Source organism: Ambystoma mexicanum, chromosome 3q (assembly GCF_040938575.1).
Source record: "Ambystoma mexicanum isolate Mex_15411 chromosome 3q, UKY_AmexF1_1, whole genome shotgun sequence".
Classification (NCBI taxonomy): domain Eukaryota; kingdom Metazoa; phylum Chordata; class Amphibia; order Caudata; family Ambystomatidae; genus Ambystoma; species Ambystoma mexicanum.
Window position 1 is genome coordinate 1,292,907,076 of NC_090926.1, and position 24,483 is coordinate 1,292,931,558.

Genomic DNA, 24,483 nt, shown 5'->3' on the forward strand with positions numbered 1-24,483 from the left:
CTCTGCCAAGCTCTTGGCACAGTCCCATCCTTATTATCGGACGTTTGCCCTCTGGCACCTCTGCCCAGCTCTTGGCACTGTCCCATCCTTATTAGACGTGTGCCCTCTGGCACCTCTGCCCAGCTCTTGGCACAGTCCCATCCTTCGTATCAGACGTGTGCCCTCTGGCACCGCTGCCCAGCTCTTGGCACAGTCCCAGCTCTTGGCAGAGTCCCATCCTTATTATCAGACGTGTGCCCTCTGGCACCTCTGCCCAACTCTTGGCACAGTCCCATCCTTAGTATCAGACGTGTGCCCTCTGGCAGGCACCTCTGCCCAGCTCTTGGCACAGTCCCATCCTTAGTATCGGTCGTGTGCCCTCTTGCACCTCTGCCCCCCTCTTGGCACAGTCCCATCCTTGGTATCAGACGTGTGGCCTCTGGCACCTCTGCCCAGCTCTTGGCACAGACCCATCCTTAGTATTGGTTGTGTGCCTTCTTGCACCTCTGCCCCGCTCTTGGCACAGTCCCATCCTTAGTATCGGTCGTGTGCCCTCTGGCACCTCTGCCCAGCTCTTGGCACAGTCCCATCCTTAGTATTGGTCGTGTGCCCTCTTGCACCTCTGCCCCGCTCTTGGCATAGTCCCATCCTTGGTATCAGACGTGTGCCCTCTGGCACCTGTGCCCAGCTCTTGGCACAGTCCCATCCTTAGTATTGGTTGTGTGTCCTCTTACACCTCTGCCCAGCTCTTGGCACAGTCCCATCCTTAGTATCAGAGGTGTGCCCTCTGGCACCTCTGCCCCGCTCTTGGCATAGTCCCATCCTTAGTATTGGTCGTGTGCCCTCTGGCACCTCTGCCAAGCTCTTGGCACAGTCCCATCCTTAGTATCGGACGTGTGCCCTCTGGCACCTCTGCCCCGCTCTTGGCACTGTCCCATCCTTATCAGACGTGTGCCCTCTGGCACCTCTGCCCCGCTCTTGGCACAATCCCATCTTTAGTATCAGACGTGTGCCCTCTGGCACCTCTGCCAAGCTCTTGGCACAGTCCCATCCTTATTATCAGACGTTTGCCCTCTGGCACCTCTGCCCAGCTCTTGGCACTGTCCCATCCTTGGTATCGGTCGTGTGCTCTCTTGCACCTCTGCCCCGCTCTTGGCACAGTCCCATCCTTGGTATCAGACGTGTGCCCTCTGGCACCTCTGCCCAGCTCTTGGCACAGTCCCATCCTTGGTATCAGACGTGTGCCCTCTGGCACCTCTGCCCAGCTCTTGGCACAGTCCCATCCTTAGTATCAGACGTGTTCCCTCTGGCACCTGTGCCCAGCTCTTGGCACTGTCCCATCCTTATCAGATGTGTGCCCTCCGGCACCTCTGCCCAGCTCTTGGCCCAGTCCCATCCTTAGTGTCAGACGTGTTCCCTCTGGAACCTCTGCCCATCTCTTGGCACAGTTCCTTCCTTGGTTGGCCCAGTCCCATCCTTAGTATCAGACGTGTGCCCTCTGGCACCTCTGCCCAGCTCTTGGCCCAGTCCCATCCTTGGTATCAGACGTGTCCCCCTGTTGGCCCCTTCGCCAGCTCTTGGCACAGTCCCATCTGTTAGCACGAGATGTGCACAGCCCTCCCCACCCCTCTCCCATTCCCCCAGCTGAAGGTACTGCTCTCTGCTGGCCACCTTCCCCTCCACCCACCTGTGGGCACGATGCCGCTCTCCTGCGCCGTCCCTTCGAGTTTCCACGAGTCTCGGCACTGGCGGGCAGGCAAAGGGCAGTGGCTACGCTGCGCAGAAAGGTTATCTGGCCGGCGAGTCCCTTTAATCTCACGCCCGCCATGTGCGTGACCCACTCACGCACGCTTCGCATCCGAAAGATCACGCATTCAGCGCGCCTGGCGGTGTTATCGGCGGGAATAGAAAGGGCACCGTATCTGCGCGCCTTGTAGGTGCCTGCCAGCACGTGGGGGTGGGGAGGGCACTTCTGCCAGATGCCCACGGCGTCAGGGCGGGCACGTGGGGCGCGTCTTGCTATCCGCAGGAATAGATTAGCCCCCAGCCTCAGAAAGGCCACCTTATCTGGCCCGGGCTGCGCGTCAGGGGCGCGGGCGACCCGGGCCTGGCCATTGGCAGCTCTGGGCCTGAAAGGGCACGGGCGCCTCTTATCTTCCGCGAGTCCCACGCGCAGCTGTTTGCGGGGTGGGGGAGGTAGGTGAGGCCCCTGTAAGGGGGGGGCTAGGAAGGGAGAAAGGGGCGCCGGCATTGCAGAAGTACTCGGGTACGGTCATTAAGATTCCTAAGCCAGAAAGGTCACCCGCAGCTGTTATCTACTGCGAGGCCACGGAGAGAAGGGGGTGCACAGTATAAAAGAGCGGGCGCAGGTGAGCAGAGAGGCCCACACTCGCTACCTGCAGCACAGTGCACGGGTGAGCAGAGAGGCCCACACTCGCTACCTGCAGCACAGTGCACGGGTGAGCAGAGAGGCCCACACTCGCCGACTGCAGCACAGTGCACGGGTGAGCAGAGAGGCCCACACTCCACTCAAGCGACTGCAGCACAGTGCACGGGTGAGCAGAGAGGCCCACACTCCACTCAAGCGACTGCAGCACAGTGCACGGGTGAGCAGAGAGGCCCACACTCGCCGACTGCAGCACAGTGCACGGGTGAGCAGAGAGGCCCACACTCCACTCAAGCGACTGCAGCACAGCGCTCCCTGGTGCAGACGGTACCCGACCAGCGCCATGCTCAAGCTCCTGCTGGTGGCAGCCCTCTGGGTGCTGGCCGCAGACACGGGGGTGCACGCCGAGGTGCGCAGCGCCCCCTACGGCGTCAAGCTCTGCGGGCGGGAGTTCATCCGAGCCGTCATCTTCACGTGTGGCGGGTCCAGGTGGAGGAGGTCTGGCAGCACGCTGACAGGTACACCCGGCTGGACGGTGTGTGTGTGTGTCTGGAATGCGTCTGGGGTGGCATGCAGCGTGTGTCTTTTCGTCTGTGTGGGTGGGTTGTGCATGCGGTGTTTCATTGTGTTTGAATCTTTGTGTACCCTTGTGTGACCCCACTGTGGTTTGCTTAGTGTGTGTTTGTGTGATGATAGTGTGTGTGTGCGCAATATTCCATTTGAGTCAAGTCACGCATGCCACCACACCGCCTCATAACCATCACCGGAAGTTCCCCTCTAGTTCAGCGCCGCGTCAGCAAGGCATTGTGGGTATGCAAATGAGCTCAGATGCAGCCTTCTGTCCCCAGGGCCGGCATTTCTCCAGGCTGCTGACACCTATGCACCTGGTTTCACCCTTACTAGGCCTCATGCCTGAGGGTCCTCATGCCCGAGGGTCCTGTGGACTGGAGTCACTGGGGGGAATCTACCCACCTTCTTATACTGATGTCCCTTAATAGCACCCGCCCCAGGGAAGCAGTGCCACTCACCTCCACCAATCGCACCATGACCTCCAACACTCTGGACTTCAGTCCTCCCAGGGTGTTCCCACGACGGAGCTACACAGTAGACACGTGCAATACCCTAATCCCGGGGGTACCAGTGTCACTAACTGCCCTTCCACGCAGACCCTGCCCCTACAATGGGGCCATGCACCTATATGCACCCTTGCTTTGCGGCCCAGCCACACCCCAGACACTGTCCCAGTATTCATTCCTTATGGAAAGCTGGAAGCCTAATCCACGGTCCATTTCACAATTATTTAAAACAAAAAATGTTTGTATTGTGTTTCTAGTTTTTAAAACCTTAACACGTACGCAGTCCTCAAAACGTGCACATTAATTCCTGCTTATTTACAGGGCATTAACACTCTAATATCCTGCATAAAAGATCAATTCACTCCTATAAGGTCCTACTGTGATCAAATAGAGTTTAAAATGTCTTAAGGTATATTGTCCTCCTCAGCAATTCATATAAAGCACTTCATCCAATTCATTGTGGATGATAACGAACACCTTTATCACAGCTATACGTTCCCCAACCAATCACTAGCCACCAGCCTGTTCCCAGCCAATCACTATCCACCAGCCTGTTCCCCAACCAATCACTATCCGAGTCACCCACCAGCCTGTTCCCCAACCAATCACTATCCGAGTCACCCACCAGCCTGTTCCCCAACCAATCACTATCCTAGTCACCCACCAGCCTGTTCCCCAACCAATCACTATCCACCAGCCTGTTCCCCAACAAATCACTACCCACCAGCCTGTTCCCCAACCAATCACTATCCAAGTCACCCACCAGCCTGTTCCCCAACCAATCACTATCCAAGTCACCCACCAGCCTGTTCCCCAACCAATCACTATCTGGGTCACCCACCAGCCTGTTCCCCAACCAATCACTATCCAAGTCACCCACCAGCCTGTTCCCCCAACCAATCACTAGCCAAGTCCCCCACCCGCCTCTTCCCCAACCAATCACTATCCGAGTCACCCACCAGCCTTTTCCCCAACCAACCACTACCCACCAGCCTGTTCCCCAACCAATCACTATCCGAGTCACCCACCAGCCTGTTCCCCAACTAATCATATCCAAGTCACCCACCAGCCTGTTCCCCCAACCAATCACTAGCCAAGTCCCCCACCCGCCTCTTCCCCAACCAATCACTATCCGAGTCACCCACCAGCCTTTTCCCCAACCAACCACTACCCACCAGCCTGTTCCCCAACCAATCACTATCCGAGTCACCCACCAGCCTGTTCCCCAACCAATCACTATCCAAGTCACCCACCAGCCTGTTCCCCCAACCAATCACTAGCCAAGTCTCCCACCCGCCTCTTCCCCAACCAATCACTATCCGAGTCACCCACCAGCCTGTTCCCCAACCAATCACTATCCACCAGCCTGTTCCCCAACCAATCACTACCCACCAGCCTGTTCCCCAACCAATCACTATCCGAGTCACCCACCAGCCTGTTCCCCAACCAATCACTATCCAAGTCACCCACCAGCCTGTTCCCCAACCAATCACTATCTGGGTCACCCACCAGCCTGTTCCCCAACCAATCACTATCCAAGTCACCCACCAGCCTGTTCCCCCAACCAATCACTAGCCAAGTTCCCCACCCGCCTCTTCCCCAACCAATCACTATCCGAGTCACCCACCAGCCTTTTCCCCAACCAACCACTACCGTCACCCACCAGCCTGTTCCCCAACCAATCACTACCCACCAGCCTGTTCCCCCAACCAATCACTAGCCAAGTCCCCCACCCGCCTCTTCCCCAACCAATCACTATCCAAGTCACCCACCAGCCTGTTCCCCAAACAATCACTATCCAAGTCCCCCACCCGCCTCTTCCCCAACCAATCACTATCCGAGTCACCCACCAGCCTGTTCCCCAACCAATCACTACCCACCAGCCTGTTCCCCCATCCAATCACTAGCCAAGTCCCCCACCCGCCTCTTCCCCAACCAATCACTATCCGAGTCACCCACCAGCCTGTTCCCCAACCAATCACTACCCACCAGCCTGTTCCCCCAACCAATCACTAGCCAAGTTCCCCACCCGCCTCTTCCCCAACCAATCACTATCCAAGTCACCCACCAGCCGGTTCCCCAACCAATCACTATCCGAGTCTTCAGCTTTTGTTACAAATCTCTTAAGCTCATGTCTGGTGTGGCTGGACCTCCAGAGCCCCATTGCTCGAGTGTCTCTAAGCAGTTTTCATGCGCCTTTCTTCCTTTCTGCCCGTCTCACCGGGCACTGCCTAGCAGGTTCCATCTAAACCTCAGATAGGCCAAGTGGTACTTGGAGTTTCGAAATCAGAACACGTGCGCTGGGAGGCCTTGATGTGGTCTGTTGTTTACCAATTCTATATGATGAGATTAGCCCTCCTCCACAGCAATAGAGAGGGAAATAAGACTTCACCAACAGAGTTTTCACACGGCCACACACTCCAGGTGACTCAGCTAGAGAGGGAAAAGAGACTGCACCAACAGAGGTTCCACTTTCTCCTCTCCTGCCTCCATTGCTCACGTTCTCCTATCGTGCCTTTTTCCTCTCCTGCCTCTCTTGTTCACTTTCTCCTCTCCTGCCTCTCTTGCTCACTTTCTCCTCTCCTGTCTCTCTTCCTCACCTTCCCCTCTCCTGCCTCTCTTGCTCACTTTCTCCTCTCCTGCCTCTCTCGCTCGCTTTCTCCTCTCCTGCCTCTCTTGCTCGCTTTCTCCTCTCCTGCCTCTCTTGCTCGCTTTCTCCTCTACTGTGTCTCTTGTTCACTTTCTCCTCTTCTGTGTCCCTTGTTCATTTCTCCTTCTGCCACTCTTGTTCACTTTCCTCCTCTCCTGCCTCTCTTGTTCACCTTCTCCTCTCCTGCCTCTCTTGCCCACTTTCTCCTCTCCTGTCTCTCTTGCCCAGTTTCTCCTCTCCTGTCTCTCTTGCTCTTTCTGCTCTCCTGCCTCTCTTGTTCACTTTCTCCTCTCCTGCCTGTCTTGCTCGCTTTCTCCTCTTCTGCCTCTCTTGTTCACTTTCTCCTCTTCTGCCTCTCTTGTTCACTTTCTCCTCTCCTGCCTGTCTTGCTCGCTTTCTACTGTTCTGCCTCTCTTGCTCTTTGTCCTCTCCTGCCTCTCTTGCCCCTCTTCTTCCTCCCTTGCTCACTTTCTCCTCTCCTGCCTCTCTTGCTCACTTTCTCCTCTTCTGCTTCCCTTGCTCACTTTCTCCTCTCCTGCCTCTCTTGCTCTCTTTCTCCTCTTCTGCCTCCCTTGCTCACGTTCTCCTCTCCTGCCTCTCTTGCTCGCTTTCTCCTCTCCTGTCTCTTGTTTGCTGTCTCCTCTCCCGTCTCTTGTTCGCTTTCTCCTCTCCCGTCTCTTGTTCGCTTTCTCCTCTCCTGCCTCTCTTGCTCACTTTCTCCTCTCCTGCCTCTCTTGCCCACTTTCTACTCGTCTGCCTCTCTTGCTCTTTCTCCTCTGCTGCCTTTTACTCACCTTCTCCTCTCCTGCCTCTCTTGCTCGTTCTCCTCTTCTGCCTCCCTTGCTCACGTTCTCCTCTCCTGCCTCTCTTTCTCACTTTCTACCCTCCTGCCTCTCTAGCTCTCTTTCTCCTCTCCGGTCTGCCTTGCTCCTCTCCTGTCTCTCTTCCTCACCTTCCCCTCTCCTGCCTCTCTTGCTCACTTTCTCCTCTCCTGCCTCTCTTGCTGGCTTTCTCCTCTCCTGCCTCTCTTGCTCGCTTTCTCCTCTCCTGCCTCTCTTGCTCACTTTCTCCTCTCCTGCCTCTCTTGCTTGCTTTCTCCTCTACTGTGTCTCTTGTTCACTTTCTCCTCTTCTGTGTCCCTTGTTCATTTTCTCCTTCTGCCTCTCTTGTTCACTTTCCTCCTCTCCTGCCTCTCTTGCCCACTTTCTCCTCTCCTGTCTCTCTTGCCCAGTTTCTCCTCTCCTGCCTCTCTTGCTCTCTTTCTCCTCTTCTGCCTCCCTTGCTCACGTTCTCCTCTCCTGCCTCTCTTGCTCGCTTTCTCCTCTCCTGTCTCTTGTTTGCTGTCTCCTCTCCCGTCTCTTGTTTGCTTTCTCCTCTCCCGTCTCTTGTTCGCTTTCTCCTCTCCTGTCTCTCTTGTTCGCTTTCTCCTCTTCTGTCTCTCTTGTTCACCATCTCCTCTCCTGCCTCTCTTGTTCACTTTCTCCTCTCCTGCCTCTCTTGCTCACTTTCTCCTCTCCTGCCTCTCTTGCCCACTTTCTCCTCTCCTGCCTCTCTTGCTCACGTTCTCCTCTCCTGCCTCTCTTTCTCACTTTCTACCCTCCTGCCTCTCTAGCTCTCTTTCTCCTCTCCGGTCTGCCTTGCTCCTCTCTTGTCTCTCTTCGTCACCTTCCCCTCTCCTGCCTGTCTCGCTCATTTTCTCCTTCTGCCTCTCTTGCTCACTTTCTCCTCTCCTGCCTCTCTTGCTCACGTTCTCCTCTCCTGCCTCTCTTGCTCACTTTCTCCTCTCCTGTCTCTCTTGCTCTTTCTCCTCTCCTGTCTCTCTTGCTCTTCCTCCTCTCCTGTCTCTCTTGCTCTTTCTCCTCTCCTGTCTCTCTTGCTCTTCCTCCTCTCCTGTCTCTCTTGCTCTTTCTCCTCTCCTGTCTCTCTTGCTCTTTCTCCTCTCCTGTCTCTCTTGCTCTTTCTCCTCTCCTGTCTCTCTTGCCCAGTTTCTCCTCTCCTGCCTCTCTTGCTCTCTTTCTCCTCTTCTGCCTCCCTTGCTCACGTTCTCCTCTCCTGCCTCTCTTGCTCGCTTTCTCCTCTCCTGTCTCTTGTTTGCTGTCTCCTCTCCCGTCTCTTGTTTGCTTTCTCCTCTCCCGTCTCTTGTTCACCATCTCCTCTCCTGCCTCTCTTGTTCACTTTCTCCTCTCCTGCCTCTCTTGCTCACTTTCTCCTCTCCTGCCTCTCTTGCCCACTTTCTCCTCTCCTGCCTCTCTTGCCCACTTTCTCCTCTCCTGCCTCTCTTGCCCACTTTCTACTCGTCTGCCTCTCTTGCTCTTTCTCCTCTGCTGCCTTTTACTCACCTTCTCCTCTCCTGCCTCTCTTGCTCTTTCTCCTCTTCTGCCTCCCTTGCTCACGTTCTCCTCTCCTGCCTCTCTTTCTCACTTTCTACCCTCCTGCCTCTCTAGCTCTCTTTCTCCTCTCCGGTCTGCCTTGCTCCTCTCTTGTCTCTCTTCCTCACCTTCCCCTCTCCTGCCTGTCTCGCTCATTTTCTCCTTCTGCCTCTCTTGCTCACTTTCTCCTCTCCTGCCTCTCTTGCTCACGTTCTCCTCTCCTGCCTCTCTTGCTCACGTTCTCCTCTCCTGCCTCTCTTGCTCACTTTCTCCTCTCCTGCTCGCTTTCTCCTCTCCTGTCTCTCTTGCTCTTCCTCCTCTCCTGTCTCTCTTGCTCTTCCTCCTCTCCTGTCTCTCTTGCTCTTTCTCCTCTCCTGTCTCTCTTGCTCTTTCTCCTCTCCTGTCTCTCTTGCTCTTCCTCCTCTCCTGTCTCTCTTGCTCTTCCTCCTCTCCTGTCTCTCTTGCTCTTCCTCCTCTCCTGTCTTTCTTGCTCTTTCTCCTCTCCTGCCTCTCTTGCTCTTTCATCTCTCCTACCTCTCTTGCTCACTTCCTACCCTCCTGCCTCTCTAGCTCTCTTTCTCCTCTCCTGTCTCTCTTGCTCTCTTTCTCCTATCCTGTCGGTATTGCTCTTTCATCTCTCCTACCTCTCTTGCTCACTTCCTACCCTCCTGCCTCTCTATCTCTCTTTCTCCTCTCCTGTCTCTCTTGCTCTATTTCTCCTCTCCTGTCGGTATTGCTCCTCTCCTGTCTCTCTTGCTCTTTCTCCTCTCCTGCCTCTCTTGCTCACTTTCTCCTCTTCTGCTTCCCTTGCTCACTTTCTCCTCTCCTGCCTCTTGTTCGCTTTCTCCTCTCCTGTCTCTTGTTCGCTTTCTCCTCTCCTGTCTCTTGTTTGCTTTCTCCTCTCCTGTCTCTTGCTCACTTTCTCCTCTCCTGCCTCTCTTGCTCACTTTCTCCTCTCCTGCTCTTTCTCCTCTGCTGCCTCTTACTCATCTTCTCCTCTCCTGCCTCTCTTGCTCACTTTCTCCTCTCCTGCTCTTTCTCCTCTGCTGCCTCTTACTCATCTTCTCCTCTCCTGCCTCTCTTGCTCTTCCTCCTCTCCTGTCTTTCTTGCTCTTTCTCCTCTCCTGCCTCTCTTGCTCTTCCATCTCTCCTACCTCTCTTGCTCACTTTCTACCCTCCTGCCTCTCTAGCTCTCTTTCTCCTCTCCTGCCTCTCTTGCTCACTTTCTATTCTTCTGCCGCCCTTGCTCTCTTTGTCCTCTCCTGCATCTCTTGCTCCTCTTCTGCCTCCCTTGCTCACGTTCTCCTCTCCTGCCTCTCTTGCTCACTTTCTCCTCTTCTGCCTGTCATGCTCTCTTTCTCCTCTCCTGTCTCTCTTGCTTTCTCTCCTCTCCTGCCTCTCTTACCTTCCCCTCTCCTGCCTCTCTTGCTCACTTTCTCCTCTCCTGCCTCTCTTGCCCACTTTCTCCTCTCCTGCCTCTCTTGCCCACTTTCTCCTCTCCTGCCTCTCTTGCCCACTTTCTACTCGTCTGCCTCTCTTGCTCTTTCTCCTCTGCTGCCTTTTACTCACCTTCTCCTCTTCTGCCTCCCTTGCTCACGTTCTCCTCTCCTGCCTCTCTTTCTCACTTTCTACCCTCCTGCCTCTCTAGCTCTCTTTCTCCTCTCCGGTCTGCCTTGCTCCTCTCTTGTATCTCTTCCTCACCTTCCCCTCTCCTGCCTGTCTCGCTCATTTTCTCCTTCTGCCTCTCTTGCTCACTTTCTCCTCTCCTGCCTCTCTTGCTCACGTTCTCCTCTCCTGTCTCTCTTGCTCTTTCTCCTCTCCTGTCTCTCTTGCTCTTCCTCCTCTCCTGTCTCTCTTGCTCTTCCTCCTCTCCTGTCTCTCTTGCTCTTCCTCCTCTCCTGTCTTTCTTGCTCTTTCTCCTCTCCTGCCTCTCTTGCTCTTTCATCTCTCCTACCTCTCTTGCTCACTTCCTACCCTCCTGCCTCTCTAGCTCTCTTTCTCCTCTCCTGTCTCTCTTGCTCTCTTTCTCCTCTCCTGTCGGTATTGCTCTTTCATCTCTCCTACCTCTCTTGCTCACTTCCTACCCTCCTGCCTCTCTATCTCTCTTTCTCCTCTCCTGTCTCTCTTGCTCTATTTCTCCTCTCCTGTCGGTATTGCTCCTCTCCTGTCTCTTGTTCGCTTTCTCCTCTCCTGTCTCTTGCTCACTTTCTCCTCTCCTGCCTCTCTTGCTCACTTTCTCCTCTCCTGCTCTTTCTCCTCTGCTGCCTCTTACTCATCTTCTCCTCTCCTGCCTCTCTTGCTCACTTTCTCCTCTCCTGCTCTTTCTCCTCTGCTGCCTCTTACTCATCTTCTCCTCTCCTGCCTCTCTTGTTCACTTTCTCCTCTCCTGCCTCTCTTGCTCTTTCTCCTCTCCTGCCTCTCTTGCTCACTCTCTTCTTCTGCCTCTTGCTCTCTTTCTCCTCTCCTGTCTCTCTTGCTCTTTCATCTCTCCTACCTCTCTTGCTCACTTTCTACCCTCCTGCCTCTCTAGCTCTCTTTCTCCTCTCCTGCCTCTCTTGCTCACTTTCTATTCTTCTGCCGCCCTTGCTCTCTTTGTCCTCTCCTGCATCTCTTGCTCCTCTTCTGCCTCCCTTGCTCACGTTCTCCTCTCCTGCCTCTCTTGCTCACTTTCTCCTCTTCTGCCTGTCATGCTCTCTTTCTCCTCTCCTGTCTCTCTTGCTTTCTCTCCTCTCCTGCCTCTCTTATCTTCCCCTCTCCTGCCTCTCTTGTTCACTTTCTCCTCTCCTGCCTCTCTTGCTCGCTTTCTCCTCTCACGCCTGTCTTGCTCGCTTTCTACTCTCCTGCCTCCCTTGCTATTTCTCCTCTACTACCTCCCTTGCTATTTCTCCTCTCCTGCCTCCCTTGCTATTTCTCCTCTCCTGCCTCCCTTGCTATTTCTCCTCTCCTACCTCCCTTGCTTTTTCTCCTCTCCTGCCTCCCTTGCTATTTCGCCTCTCCTGTCTCTCTTGCCCAGTTTCACCTCTCCTGTCTCTCTTGCCCAGTTTCTCCTCTCCTGTCTCTCTTGCCCAGTTTCTCCTCTCCTGTCTCTCTTGCCCAGTGTCTCCTCTCTTGCCTCTCTTGCTCTTTCTCCTCTCTTGCCTCTCTTGTTCACTTTCTCCTCTCCTGCCTCCATTGCTCACGTTCTCCTCTCCTGCCCCTCATGCTCACTTTCTCCTCTCCTGCCTCGCTTGCTCACTTTCTCCTCTCCTGCCTCGCTTGCTCACTTTCTCCTCTCCTGCCTCCATTGCTCACGTTCTCCTCTCCTGCCCCTCATGCTCACTTTCTCCTCTCCTGTCTCTCTTGCACTTTCTCCTCTCCTGTCTCTCTTGCACTTTCTCCTCTCCTGTCGGTCTTGCTCCTCTCCTGCCTCTCTTGTTCACCTTCTCCTCTCCTGCCTCTCTTGTTCACCTTCTCCTCTCCTGCCTCTCTTGTTCACCTTCTCCTCTCCTGCCTCTCTTGTTCACCTTCTCCTCTCCTGCCTCTCTTGCTCTTTCTCCTCTTCTGCCTGCCTTTTACTCACGTTCTCCTCTCCTGCCTCTCTTTCTCACTTTCTACCCTCCTGCCTCTCTAGCTCTCTTTCTCCTCTCCTGTCTCTCTTGCTCTCTTTCTCCTCTCCGGTCTGTCTTGCTCCTCTCCTGTCTCTCTTCCTCACCTTCCCCTCTCCTGCCTGTTCCGCTCATTTTCTCCTCTTCTGCTTCCCTTGCTCACTTTCTCCTCTCCTGCCTCTCTTGCTCACATTCTCCTCTCCTGCCTCTCTTGCTCACGTTCTCCTCTCCTGCCTCTCTTGCTCACATTCTCCTCTCCTGCCTCTCTTGCTCACTTTCTCCTCTCCTGCTCGCTTTCTCCTCTCCTGTCTCTCTTGCTCTTCCTCCTCCCCTGTCTCTCTTGCTCTTCCTCCTCTCCTGTCTCTCTTGCTCTTCCTCCTCTCCTGTCTCTCTTGCTCTTTCTCCTCTCCTGTCTCTCTTGCTCTTTCTCCTCTCATGTCTCTCTTGCTCTTTCTCCTCTCCTGCCTCTCTTGCTCACTTTCTCTTCTTCTGCCTCTTGCTCTTTCTCCTCTCCTGTCTCTCTTGCTCTTCCATCTCTCCTACCTCTCTTGCTCACTTCCTACCCTCCTGCCTCTCTAACTCTCTTTCTCCTCTCCTGTCTCTCTTGCTCTCTTTCTCCTCTCCTGTCGGTATTGCTCCTCTTCTGTCTCTCTTGCTCTTTCTCCTCTCCTGCCTCTCTTGCTCACTTTCTCCTCTTCTGCTTCCCTTGCTCACTTTCTCCTCTCCTGCCTCTTGTTCGCTTTCTCCTCTCCTGCCTCTTGTTCGCTTTCTCCTCTCCTGTCTCTTGTTTGCTTTCTCCTCTCCTGCCTCTTGTTCGCTTTCTCCTCTCCTGTCTCTTGTTTGCTTTCTCCTCTCCTGTCTCTTGCTCACTTTCTCCTCTCCTGCCTCTCTTGTTCACTTTCTCCTCTCCTGCCTCTCTTGCTCACTTTCTCCTCTCCTGCTCTTTCTCCTCTGCTGCCTCTTACTCATCTTCTCCTCTCCTGCCTCTCTTGTTCACTTTCTCCTCTCCTGCCTCTCTTGCTCTTTCTCCTCTCCTGCCTTTTTCCGCTCCTGCTCTTTCTCCTCTCCCGCCTCTCTTGCTCAGTCTCTTCTTCTGCCTCTTGCTCTCTTTCTCCTCTCCTGCCTCTCTTGCTCACTTTCTATTCTTCTGCCGCTCTTGCTCTCTTTGTCCTCTCCTGCATCTCTTGCTCCTCTTCTGCCTCCCTTGCTCACGTTCTCCTCTCCTGCCTCTCTTGCTCACTTTCTCCTCTTCTGCCTGTCATGCTCTCTTTCTCCTCTCCTGTCTCTCTTGCTTTCTCTCCTCTCCTGCCTCTCTTACCTTCCCCTCTCCTGTCTCTCTTGTTCACTTTCTCCTCTCCTGCCTCTCTTGCTCGCTTTCTCCTCTCACGCCTGTCTTGCTCGCTTTCTCCTCTCCTGTCTCCCTTGCTATTTCTCCTCTACTACCTCCCTTGCTATTTCTCCTCTCCTGCCTCCCTTGCTATTTCTCCTCTCCTGCCTCCCTTGCTATTTCTCCTCTCCTGCCTCCCTTGCTATTTCTCCTCTCCTGCCTCCCTTGCTTTTTCTCCTCTCCTGCCTCCCTTGCTATTTCGCCTCTCCTATCTCTTGCCCAGTTTCTCCTCTCCTGTCTCTCTTGCCCAGTTTCTCCTCTCCTGTCTCTCTTGCCCAGTTTCTCCTCTCCTGTCTCTCTTGCCCAGTGTCTCCTCTCTTGCCTCTCTTGCTCTTTCTCCTCTCTTGCCTCTCTTGTTCACTTTCTCCTCTCCTGCTTCCATTGCTCACGTTCTCCTCTCCTGCCCCTCATGCTCACTTTCTCCTCTCCTGTCTCTCTTGCACTTTCTCCTCTCCTGCCTCGCTTGCTCACTTTCTCCTCTCCTGTCTCTCTTGTTTACTTTCTCCTCTCCTGCCTCCATTGCTCACGTTCTCCTCTCCTGCCCCTCATGCTCACTTTCTCCTCTCCTATCTCTCTTGCACTTTCTCCTCTCCTGTCTCTCTTGCACTTTCTCCTCTCCTGCCTCCCTTGCTCACTTTCTCCTCTCCTGTCTCTCTTGCTCACTTTCTCCTCTCCTGCCTCCATTGCTCACGTTCTCCTCTCCTGCCCTCATGCTCACTTTCTCCTCTCATGTCTCTCTTGCACTTTCTCCTCTCCTGTCTCTCTTGCACTTTCTCCTCTCCTGTCGGTCTTGCTCCTCTCCTGTCTCTCTTGCTCACTTTCTCCTCTCCTGCCTCTCTTGCTCACTTTCTATTCTTCTGCCTCTCTTACTCGCTTTCTCCTCTCCTGTCTCTCTTGCTCCCTTTCTCCTCTCCTGCCTCTCTTGCCCATTTGGTGCCCCTTCCAGTGGTGAGAGTTCCTTTTGAGAGGGTAAGAATCGATATTGTTGGTGCCTTAGACCCTCCCACATCTTCAGGCAACCAATTTGTATTGGTTGTGGTAGACCATGCTACCAGGTATCATGAAGCTATACCTATGAGGACTGTTACTGCTCAGGCAGTTGCTAAGGCCCTACTTGATTTTTTTTTTTTACCAGAGTAGGTTTTCCTAAGTAGGTTATCTCTGACAGGCGATCACATTTTATGTCCCACTACATGCAGGCCATGTGGAAAAACTGTGGAGTGACCTACAAGTTCTCAACTGCCTACCATCCCCAGACGAATGGGTTGGTAGAGAGCTTTAATAGAACTATGAAGAGCTGCATGATAGGTGCTTTAGAAGAACCTCTTAGAAGAAAGTGGGACCTTCTACTGCCATGCCTTCTCTTTGCTTATAGAGAAGTCCCTCAGGAAGGGGTTGGATTCAGTCCCTTTGTGCTTCTCTATGATCATCCAGTTAGAGATCCATTGGTCCTAATCAACGAGGGGTTGGAGAGTGCTCCTTCCTACAAGCCAGTGAGAGTCACTGACTGTGTTAGGTCTCCGAAGGAGAATGACACAAATGATGACAAAAGCTTCAGAAAACCTGAAAGCAGGTCAGGCTCTGGTGAAGCATTGGCATGACCAGAACGGCAACATGGTTGAGTTTACGCAAGACCAGCTAGTTCTAGTTATGGTACCTACAAGGCAGAGGGCCTTGCAGGACAAATTGATTGGACCCTTCAAGGTTGTGGGAAAACTTGGAGAGGTCAATTATTTGGTGGACTTGGGCAATCCTAAGGAGACCCCAGGGTCTTTCACACCAACCGACTAAAGGCCTATGTCTCTAAACCAGACCTGGGAGCTTTGCTTCTAGCATTTGATCAGGAGGAGGAGAGTGAGCCTCTACCTGACCTTCTCAGGGGACAACCTTTAGATGCGAAGGTAGGAGTTAATCTCTCTTCCGATCTGACACTGGAACAACAGGAGGAGTGCAAAACTCTGTTAAATCAGTTTGCCCCTCTGTTTTCACTATCACCAGGCTTGACCCCTTGGGGCCAGCATGAGATTCTCACTGGTGACTGTTTACCTGTTAAAAGCAGAGGTTACAGGATGTCGGACCCTGCAAGGACCCACATAAAGGAAGAGGTCAACAAGATGCTTGATATCTGGGTAATAGATCTGTCTACAAGTCCTTGGTCTAGTCCAGTTGTGCTAGTACCAAAGGCAGGATCCAAAGAATTGAGATTCTGTGTGGACTATAGAGCCCTTAATGCAGTCACCAAGACTGATGCCTATCCTTTACCTAGGATAGATGAGCTGGTGGACAAACTTGGTTCAGTACATTTGACCTAAACGCAGGCTATTGGCACCTTTTCAACCCCAGCAGGCCTCTACCAGTTTAAGGTTATGCCTCTTGGATTAAAGAATGCACCTGCTACTTTCCAAAGGATGGTGAATCCGGTTCTGAATGGGATGGAGGACCTCTGCATGGCATACTTGGATGACATTGCAGTGTTCAGCCCTACTTAGAAAGAACACCTAGGATATGTATTGCAGGCTCTTGAGCAGGCCAATCTGACCATAAAGGCAAGTAAATGTCATATTGGTCAGAGTAAAGTACCTTGGACATGAGGTAGGAGGAGGTGAAATAAGGCCATTACCTAGCAAAGTACAGGCTGTACAAGACTGGGCCACCCCTACTACTCAAACCCAAGTGAGAACCTTCCTAGGCCTCACTGGTTACACTAGGAACTTCATTGAGCACTATGGGACCATAGCTTCTCCCTTAAATGTGATCTCCTCACCCAGATTCCTAAATGTGATCTCCTCACCCAGATTCCCAAAGAAGGTCAGGTGGAATGAGGAGTACACTAAGGCATTTGACGGACTTAAACAAGCCCTTTGTCAAACTCCAGTCTTAAGAGCTCCTGACTACAGCCAATCCTTTATTGTACAGACAGATGCTTCTAATACAGGCATAGGTGCAGTTCTGAGTCAGCTGGATGAGAAAGGCAGGGAAAACCCCATCTGCTTCATCAGCAGGAAGCCGAAGGAACCTGAAACAAGGTGGGCAACCATAGAACGTGAGTGTTTTGCCATTGTGTGGTCTTTGAAAAAGTCTAGACCATACTTGTATGGATCTACTTTTGTGATTCAAACAGACCATCAACCCTTGAGATGGTTACTGCAGATAAAGGGGGAAAATCCTAAATTGTTAAGATGGTCAATCAGCCTACAGGGGTTTGATTTTACCATTGAACACAGGTCAGGGTGAAATCACAAAAATGCTGATGGTCTCTCCAGGAAGTATGACCGACTGGAAAAAGGAGATTCATCCAGGGGTGGATTAAATCCTCCTGTTCCTTAATCGGGGTGGAGGGGGTCGATGAGTGTTAGGGAGATTTCTTAAAAATGTGTTAATTCCCTCCACCTTAGAGACCCCCAGCAACTTTGCTGGATTTTGAGGACTTGATTTTTTTTAACCTGGGGAGAGTGTGACCCTTTTTTCCACTCTCTCGTGTATTTTAATGTGATTTTATACACTGTGTTTCTTTTGGTTATGGAGTCTAGCCAACTCCATAGGCATCATCTTTTCTAAATTGGGTCCAAAGCACCTTTAGTGCAGTGGCACAGGGAAGTCGTTCAGACTTCCCAAGGTTTAAATACCTTTTCTGGAATCAACTACTGTTTCCCAGAGCAGTGGAGTGAAATTGAATTCACTTAGTCCTGTACATTTCTAGACCCAGCACGCCCTATCTTACAATAGAGTGCTGGAGGGGTTACTTAATATCCCCTGTGTCTAGTTACTCATGTAGCATTTATGTTACCCTTTCCTCTCAGAATGGCTGGTGGCAGTGGTTTTGTAATGAACTACCATGATTTACGCCGACCGCAAACTGTTCGCAGCTCTGGTAACATTAAATCGCGGGAGCCATGTTTTTCAAAATGGCGCTGAGCCTCCTTTGTTAAAATGGTCCCCGGTCTTCTTTTTTCGCCATTTCTTTGTGGAAAGGTCCTTCTCAAGTTTTTCTCTGCGCGTCAAACCCGGTTTGGTCTCTTTGTTCATTTGCCTTTGGCGGGCTTCAGGAGTGAAACCCACCTCTGGCTCCAAGTGTCTGGGGTAGGTAGGAAGCGATGGAGGTGCCAGAAACTCCCTGTTCTTAGTCTCTAGGAGACCCAAATGCACTCTGTGGTGATTGGCTGGCTGACTGTCCGGCAAGGAAAGCGACCCTGCTGGGTGAGTGACAGCTATGCTGGAATGAATGGGAGAGAACTGAATAAAAGGCAAGTGTTTTGGCTTGGAAGGCAGAGTCGACCACTGGACGAAGGAACTGAAAAAGCGCTTCAAGAGATCGGCTGCTGCAACTCCTGGACTGTTGGTTTGCCCGGTGAAGCCCTGCTGCAGGTCTGAATCGCCAAGTTCGCATCGACAGAGAAGCCCTGCAAGGACGACTTCTCCCTTTGAGTTGGTGGGACCAAACAACTCCCAAGTAAGCCACCTGGGCACCCATCTGGGAGCTGGTTGAATTTCCTCAGAGTTGCTGCTGGAAACCGTAGAGCCAGGGAGAGGGACACCAGATTGTGTGCGTTGCTTGTAAGCTGGCCTCAAGCTTTTGGAAGATCCTCCGAACTCCCAGGAAGCAGGACTGACCAAGCCTGACTCCCCTCAGTCGAATGCAGGATGTCTGATGTGAGGAAAGTCCACCTTGACGGCCAGGAGCCGCGCTTATTGCTATTTACTGCACCGCAAGGACCAGAAATGCGAAACAGCCACTGAAAGTAAAGTTTACCGGTTGCCAGCTTTGACGGTGCCAGTGCAGTGCAGGAGTCCCCCGACGTCCTCCCTCTTGGCCCCATGACTGAGGCCCAGGAACAGTGAGAGCTGCACAGGAACAGAAGTCTTCAGCTGCATCGTTTCTCCTTTACCAAGGTACTGTAAAACAAGTCTAAGAGAACTTACCTCTTACTGTGGAAGTGCTTGTAACTTCTACCACTCGCACGTCTAATCAGCTTGTGGCCGTACATGTGATTCTTCTTTTTGTCAAAGACTCCTAAGAACCTGTGCAAAGACTTTTCCATTTACTTACCTGAAGTGCTGCATCCTATACAAAGACTTTTGCCCATGACTTTGGCTTAGCCTATTGAATTGAATGACTCTTCTCTTGCTATCTGAAAGTATTTGCCTTGCTTATGAAGATTTGTAATTTCTTGTGTTCTAATAACCTTTGCCTTTTACAAACAATTGAGAGTATTCTGTATGCCAACGTAAGGTATTAATGTCCCCAGCACTGTTGTTACTGAAGTCACCTGTGGGTGTAGGTTGTGTCTGTGGGCATCCCAAAAGGGCCTTGTCTGATTCAGAAACTCAGAGTGTACAGTATTGAAGTATATTTGTGTTACTATTCTATTGCTCCCTTCTGAAGAAGGCTTTATAACAGACTGATAAATAAATTGTTTATGCAAGAAACTTTGAGTGTAAGATTTTATTTGAATACCTGTAACTGTGAATATTTGTGTAACTCCACTACAGTTCACATTTCCCCTCTTGAGATAAGCCTGGTTACTCAACACGCTATAAAAACTGTGTAGTACAAGCTTATACCAAAGGTTGGGTTGCCTACACCTGTAGTCAGAGTTGCTTGTAGTGTTCCTAGAGGGTACTGCATTCAAACTTTGCCTAATACCTCTCTTCCCTCTGCCCTCTCTCTGTATGTCTGTCTCACCACCTCTCTCTCCATATCTTTCTCTGCCACACTCTCATTCTAGCTCTCTTTTTCTCCCTCGCTCTCTGTGCCCCTCCCTTCCTCTCTACCTCTCTCTCATCTCCCTCTCTTTCACTCTCTCCCTGTATCTCTCTCTCTCTCTCTATATATATATGTATGTATATATGTATGTGTGTAAATATATATATATCTCATTCTCCTTGCCTCTCTCTCTCTGTCTCATCCTCTGCCACGCTCTCTCTCTTTGCCACACGCTCCTAATTTCTGCCTCTCACTCTCTGCTTCTCTCTTTGCACCCCGCTCCCTATCTCTTTAACTCCAGAGTTGTCGATCTGCGTCTCTCTGTCACCCTGCCCCTCCCTCCTCTCTCTCTGCCCCTCTCTTTCTGCCTGTTTCTCACTCTCTCTCAATCTCTATCTTGGCCCGCCTCTCTCGATCTCCCTCTGTCTCCCTCTGTCTCCTCGTCTCTCTCTCTCCGACTTTCTCTCTCGACATCTATTATAATAAAAAGAACTAATGGTTCCTGCTCTAGCACCAGGAGAGCACGACCATGGTCATAGTGGGATCTAGAATACCAGCTTGCACAATGCTGCACAGAGCTGTGTCTCCAGGAGGGCACGACAGTGGTGATAGCAGGATCTAGAATACCAGCTCGCACAATGCTGCACATAGCTGTGTCTGTGTCTCCAGGAGAGCACGACAGTGGTGATAGCGGGATCTAGAATGCCAGCTCGCACAATGCTGCACATAGCTGTGTCTGTGTCACCAGAAGAGCACGACAGTGGTGATAGCGAGATCTAGAATACCAACTCGCACAATGCTGCACAGAGCTGTGTCTGTGTCTCCAGGAGAGCACGACAGTGGTGATAGCGGGATCTAGAATACCAGCTCGCACAATGCTGCACATAGCTGTGTCTGTGTCACCAGAAGAGCACGACAGTGGTGATAGCGAGATCTAGAATACCAACTCGCACAATGCTGCACAGAGCTGTGTCTGTGTCTCCAGGAGAGCAGGACAGTGGTGATAGCGGGATCTAGAATACCAGCTCGCACAATGCTGCACAGAGCTGTGTCTGGGTCTCCAGGAGAGCAGGACAGTGGTGATAGCGGGATCTAGAATACCAGCTCGCACAATGCTGCACAGAGCTGTGTCTGGGTCTCCAGGAGAGCAGGACAGTGGTGATAGCGGGATCTAGAATACCAGCTCGCACAATGCTGCACAGAGCTGTGTCTGTGTCTCTAGGAGAGCAGGACAGTGGTGATAGCGGGATCTAGAATAACAGCTCGCACAATGCTGCACAGAGCTGTGTGTGGGTCTCCAGGAGAGCACGACAGTGGTGATAGCGGGATCTAAAATAACAGCTCGCACAATGCTGTACAGAGCTGTGTCTGGGTGTCCAGGAGAGCACGACCGTGGTGATAGCGGGATCTAGAATAACAGCTCGCACAATGCTGCACAGAGCTGTGTCTGCAGGAGAGCACGACAGTGGTGATAGCGGGATCTAGAATAACAGCTCGCACAATGCTTCACAGCGCTGTGTCTGTGTCTCCAGGAGAGCACGACAGTGGTGATAGCGGGATCTAGAATACCAGCTCGCACAATGCTGCACAGAGCTGTGTTTGTGTCTCCAGGAGAGCAGGACAGTGGTGATAGCGAGATCTAGAATAACAGCTCGCACAATGCTGCACAGAGCTGTAAGAGCACGACAGTGGTGATAGCGGGATCTAGAATACCAGCTCGCACAATGCTGCACAGAGCTGTGTCTGGGTCTCCAGGAGAGCAGGAAAGTGGTGATAGCGGGATCTAGAATACCTGCTCACACAATGCTGCACATAGCTGTGTCTGTGGCTCCAGGAGAGCACGACAGTGGTGATAGTGGGATCTAGAATAACAGTTGCACAATGCTTCACAGAGCTGTGTCTGTGTCTCCAGAGTTAGTGGCTTTTGTCGGGTGGTTTGGAGAGATTTTGGTCTGGAAAGAGTTATTGCTGTTTTTTAGGATTTATCTGTGGCCTCCATCTCAGCCAGTACCGGGTGCTGCCCTAGTTCTGCTCAGCAAGCTTTGCTGGGAGTAGTCCTGTGGCCCCCCGAGTCTCTGTTTGCAGGACATCAGGTACATCATGTCTTCTGGTGGACTAGGTGGTGGGTTTGACCACCATATAGGATTATAGACACATACATTCATCCAAGCTTTCCAGGGGCACGTGGTGGAGGGTTCAAGCCAAGAAGCTTGGATTTTATGGCAAAGAGAGCACGCCTGGCCTTTTCTTACAGGAGTTTCATGGCTTCGGTGACCTTCCTGTAGCCTTGAATGTTGGTCCTTGCCTGGGCTCTTTGTACATTCGTTCAATGATTTCCCCGGCTAACTTGAATGGTATTGTTGGCTCTGGGCCTTAATCTCTTTGGTCTTGGTGTTGTGAATGCCCAGCTCCCCATCATTTTCAGTATTCTTCGGACGTGCTCAGGCTTTGCTACAGGCCGCCTTCCGCCAGCAGCAGAAGACTGGAGGTCCTCAGCACACAGTGACCAGCTAATCTTTGTGGCCCCTAGGGCCAGTTTGGGTGCCAGTGGCTCTTCTAAAACGACTGCCAAGTCAGTCATATAAATGTTGCATAGAATTGAGCTGGGATGGGAAGCACTTATTTTACTCCCTGATGTGGATTCAAGGAGTCTTTCTTCATGCTGTTTATTTTTAGAGTAATATAAAAATTGTTTATCCCCCAAAAAGTAGAACTGGGGTTTATGCCTTGTTTTGAACCTTTCTTTTTTAAGACAAACCGCACTGAGTGCGCCATTGGCTCCTAAGCCTGTTGTTTCAGCCAATGAGAAAGCTCAGAGCGGGGGCATCATCTACTGGTACATGCCCATGTTCTGGCGGTCTCACAGCTTCTTCCTCCCACACCTGTTCCTGTTTAGATTGAAATATAAACGAACTTTCGGTCACTTTTCAGAGCTCCTTCGCTTCCATGCCGATACTCGAGGTGCATTGGAAATAAAAAGAGGGCTTTTTCCTCTTTCAAAAGAGCTCTCATATTTTCCCGGCGGCCATTTTGCCAATTTTTAGCGCTCTGGACGCGCTGTCGGATCAGTGCCATTGCTCTCAATAAAGGCCCGTCTGACTACATTTAGGCCTTTTAACTCGACATGGAGGCCATTACCAGCAGGCCGCGCCTCTCGAGTCCGTGTGTATTGCCTTATTAATTAGCCGTGGGATTGACAAATAAGCTTCCTAAAGCCAAATCCTACAGAGCCCCATGCTCGTCCAAGTAAACAAAACAAAATAGGCTGAATTATTTCAAGCATAATTTTCCGTGCAGTACGCAGTGTTTTTTAGTATACAAATTCCGTTCACAACCTGAATAACTGGTTGTGCACCTGTATCAAAATACGAATGACAACCTGGTATAACGCAAAGAACAGCATACAGAACCATTTCCAGGACTTTAAGTGGGCTGGGGCTAGGGTCCCGGCAGGCTCAGAAATCTCGTTCTGAGGTGGGACCTGCCGAGGCTCACTAATCTCCCCTGGCAGCCCGCACCTGCGAAGCATCCCTTCAAGCAAGAGATGCCTGTGGACCAGCACCACCATTATGGAGAGAAAGGCGAGGTCGCTGGAAACAGGCCTTTTTTCAAAATCCTGTAGCTCCCTTTGCATTCTGGTATCTGTAGTCCTCTATTGATAGTGGGAGAATACAATCACAAGTACTGCACAAGAATACAGGTGGACATAAGCTAAAATGGTAGGACTAGCAGAGCATCTCGGACCATTGCACGTGGGTCAATGTGCAGTACGTTCCTTGTGGGAGTGCTCAGACACACACTGCACCTTGGCTTCTGAAAGCTTTCAGCTCGGAGGACTGGAGTGCATGTTTTGTACTGGAAGTCTAGGTCCTGAAGTGTTTGAGGCTGATGGTCCCTTACTTGCAGGTGGGCCACAAAAAAAGACTGACCGCTGAAATCTTCCTACTCCCCGATAAATCCATGAAACGCGTTACCTGTATTTGCTCCTCTCTCATTGGTTCCCCTTTCTCTCTCCTGTAGCTTCTCCTCTCTCTGGTCTGTCCTCTCTAGCCTTCATCCCTTTTTCTTTGACAATGTGCCCCTCGTCTTTCTTTTCCTCACTCTCTTCTTACATCGATCTCTTCACCCTCTTTCTTTTCCTTCTGCCCTCAAAGGTTGTTTCTCTCCACCACATACAATCTCTTTTTTTTCACTGTTTTTCATTCTCTCGCTCTCTTTGGCACATTTCTGTAACGCAATATCTGATCATTGCACTTTCCCCTTCTCTTTTTCTCTCCCCCCTTACCCGCCGCCCTCCCGCCCTTTGTCCTAATATTGATTATTGATACTGAATGCCTGATCATTTTCTCTCTCTCTCTCTCTCTCTCTCTCTCTCTCTCTCTTTGTCACATTTGGGGAAACCCAATATATGATAATTGCACTCCCTTCCCCCTCTCGGTCTGCCTCCCCTCTCTCATTGGCACATGTTGATCAGCAATATCAGATAATTGCCCTTCTCTTTCTCTTTCTCTCTCTCTCTCCCAGCAGATCTCCTTGAGGGTCTTGGTGGTCCAGGTGCTGCTGACTCAGAAGAAGGGCTGTCCATCGACTGGAACATGGCTGCCTTCTCCAACAAGGACCTGGCTGACTATGGGAGCCTGCCAGCCTGGAGAGAGCTACTGGCGGGTCAAGCCCGGCAGAGCCAAGGTGCCGGCGGCGTCTCGGTCGAGGGGCTGGGGTCCCTTCGGCCTTCAGAGCGCAGAGGCCGTGATGTTGTTGTGGGTCTTTCCAACACGTGCTGCAAGTGGGGATGCAGCAAGAGCGAGATCAGCTCCCTATGCTAAGAGGACCCTTGCCGCCCCCGCGGTGGCGACCGTCTGTCCCTGTCCCTAAGATCCTGAAGATCTCATCCACCATTGGATGATGAATAACCGTGCTCATAAGGATCCAGGAGATCCCATCCACTATGGGGGGGCGATTGCCTCCCTTGCTCTCTATGATCCCGGAGACCTCTGGCCACCGTGGGTGGCAATCACCTGCCCCGGCTCCAGGACCTACCTCTAGTCTATGAAACTAAACTGTCCTGATGTGAAAGGTCTCCTGCTGAACATTCTAGAAGCTGAAATAAAAAATATTTCAATAAACAAAGTGTGTGTGTGTGTTGATGCTGCTGCCACGGTCTGGCCATAACACCAGCTGCACTCCCCATGTTACTTTGAAATACACAAGTGTATGCCGGTATGGACAGGCAGCTCCTGGATGTGCTGCTTGGGTTCATTAGACTGTCTGCATGCATTGAGCTCGATACAAGCGCTTTACCCACACAACACCTGTCACAAGGCTCTATCTTTACTGGCACAGGCCATGTT

General features: G+C 51.9%; 1 protein-coding gene across 1 annotated transcript; it reads left to right on the top strand.

Moving 5' to 3' along the window:
- Positions 1–2,439: 2,439 nt before the first annotated feature.
- On the top strand, positions 2,440–24,250 carry RLN3 (relaxin 3). The gene is made up of 2 exons (XM_069652892.1): positions 2,440–2,883; positions 23,663–24,250. The coding sequence occupies exons 1-2, from the start codon at positions 2,709–2,711 to the stop codon at positions 23,956–23,958; spliced, it is 471 nt and encodes a 156-aa protein (XP_069508993.1). The 5' UTR covers positions 2,440–2,708; the 3' UTR covers positions 23,959–24,250.
- Positions 24,251–24,483: the final 233 nt, after the last annotated feature.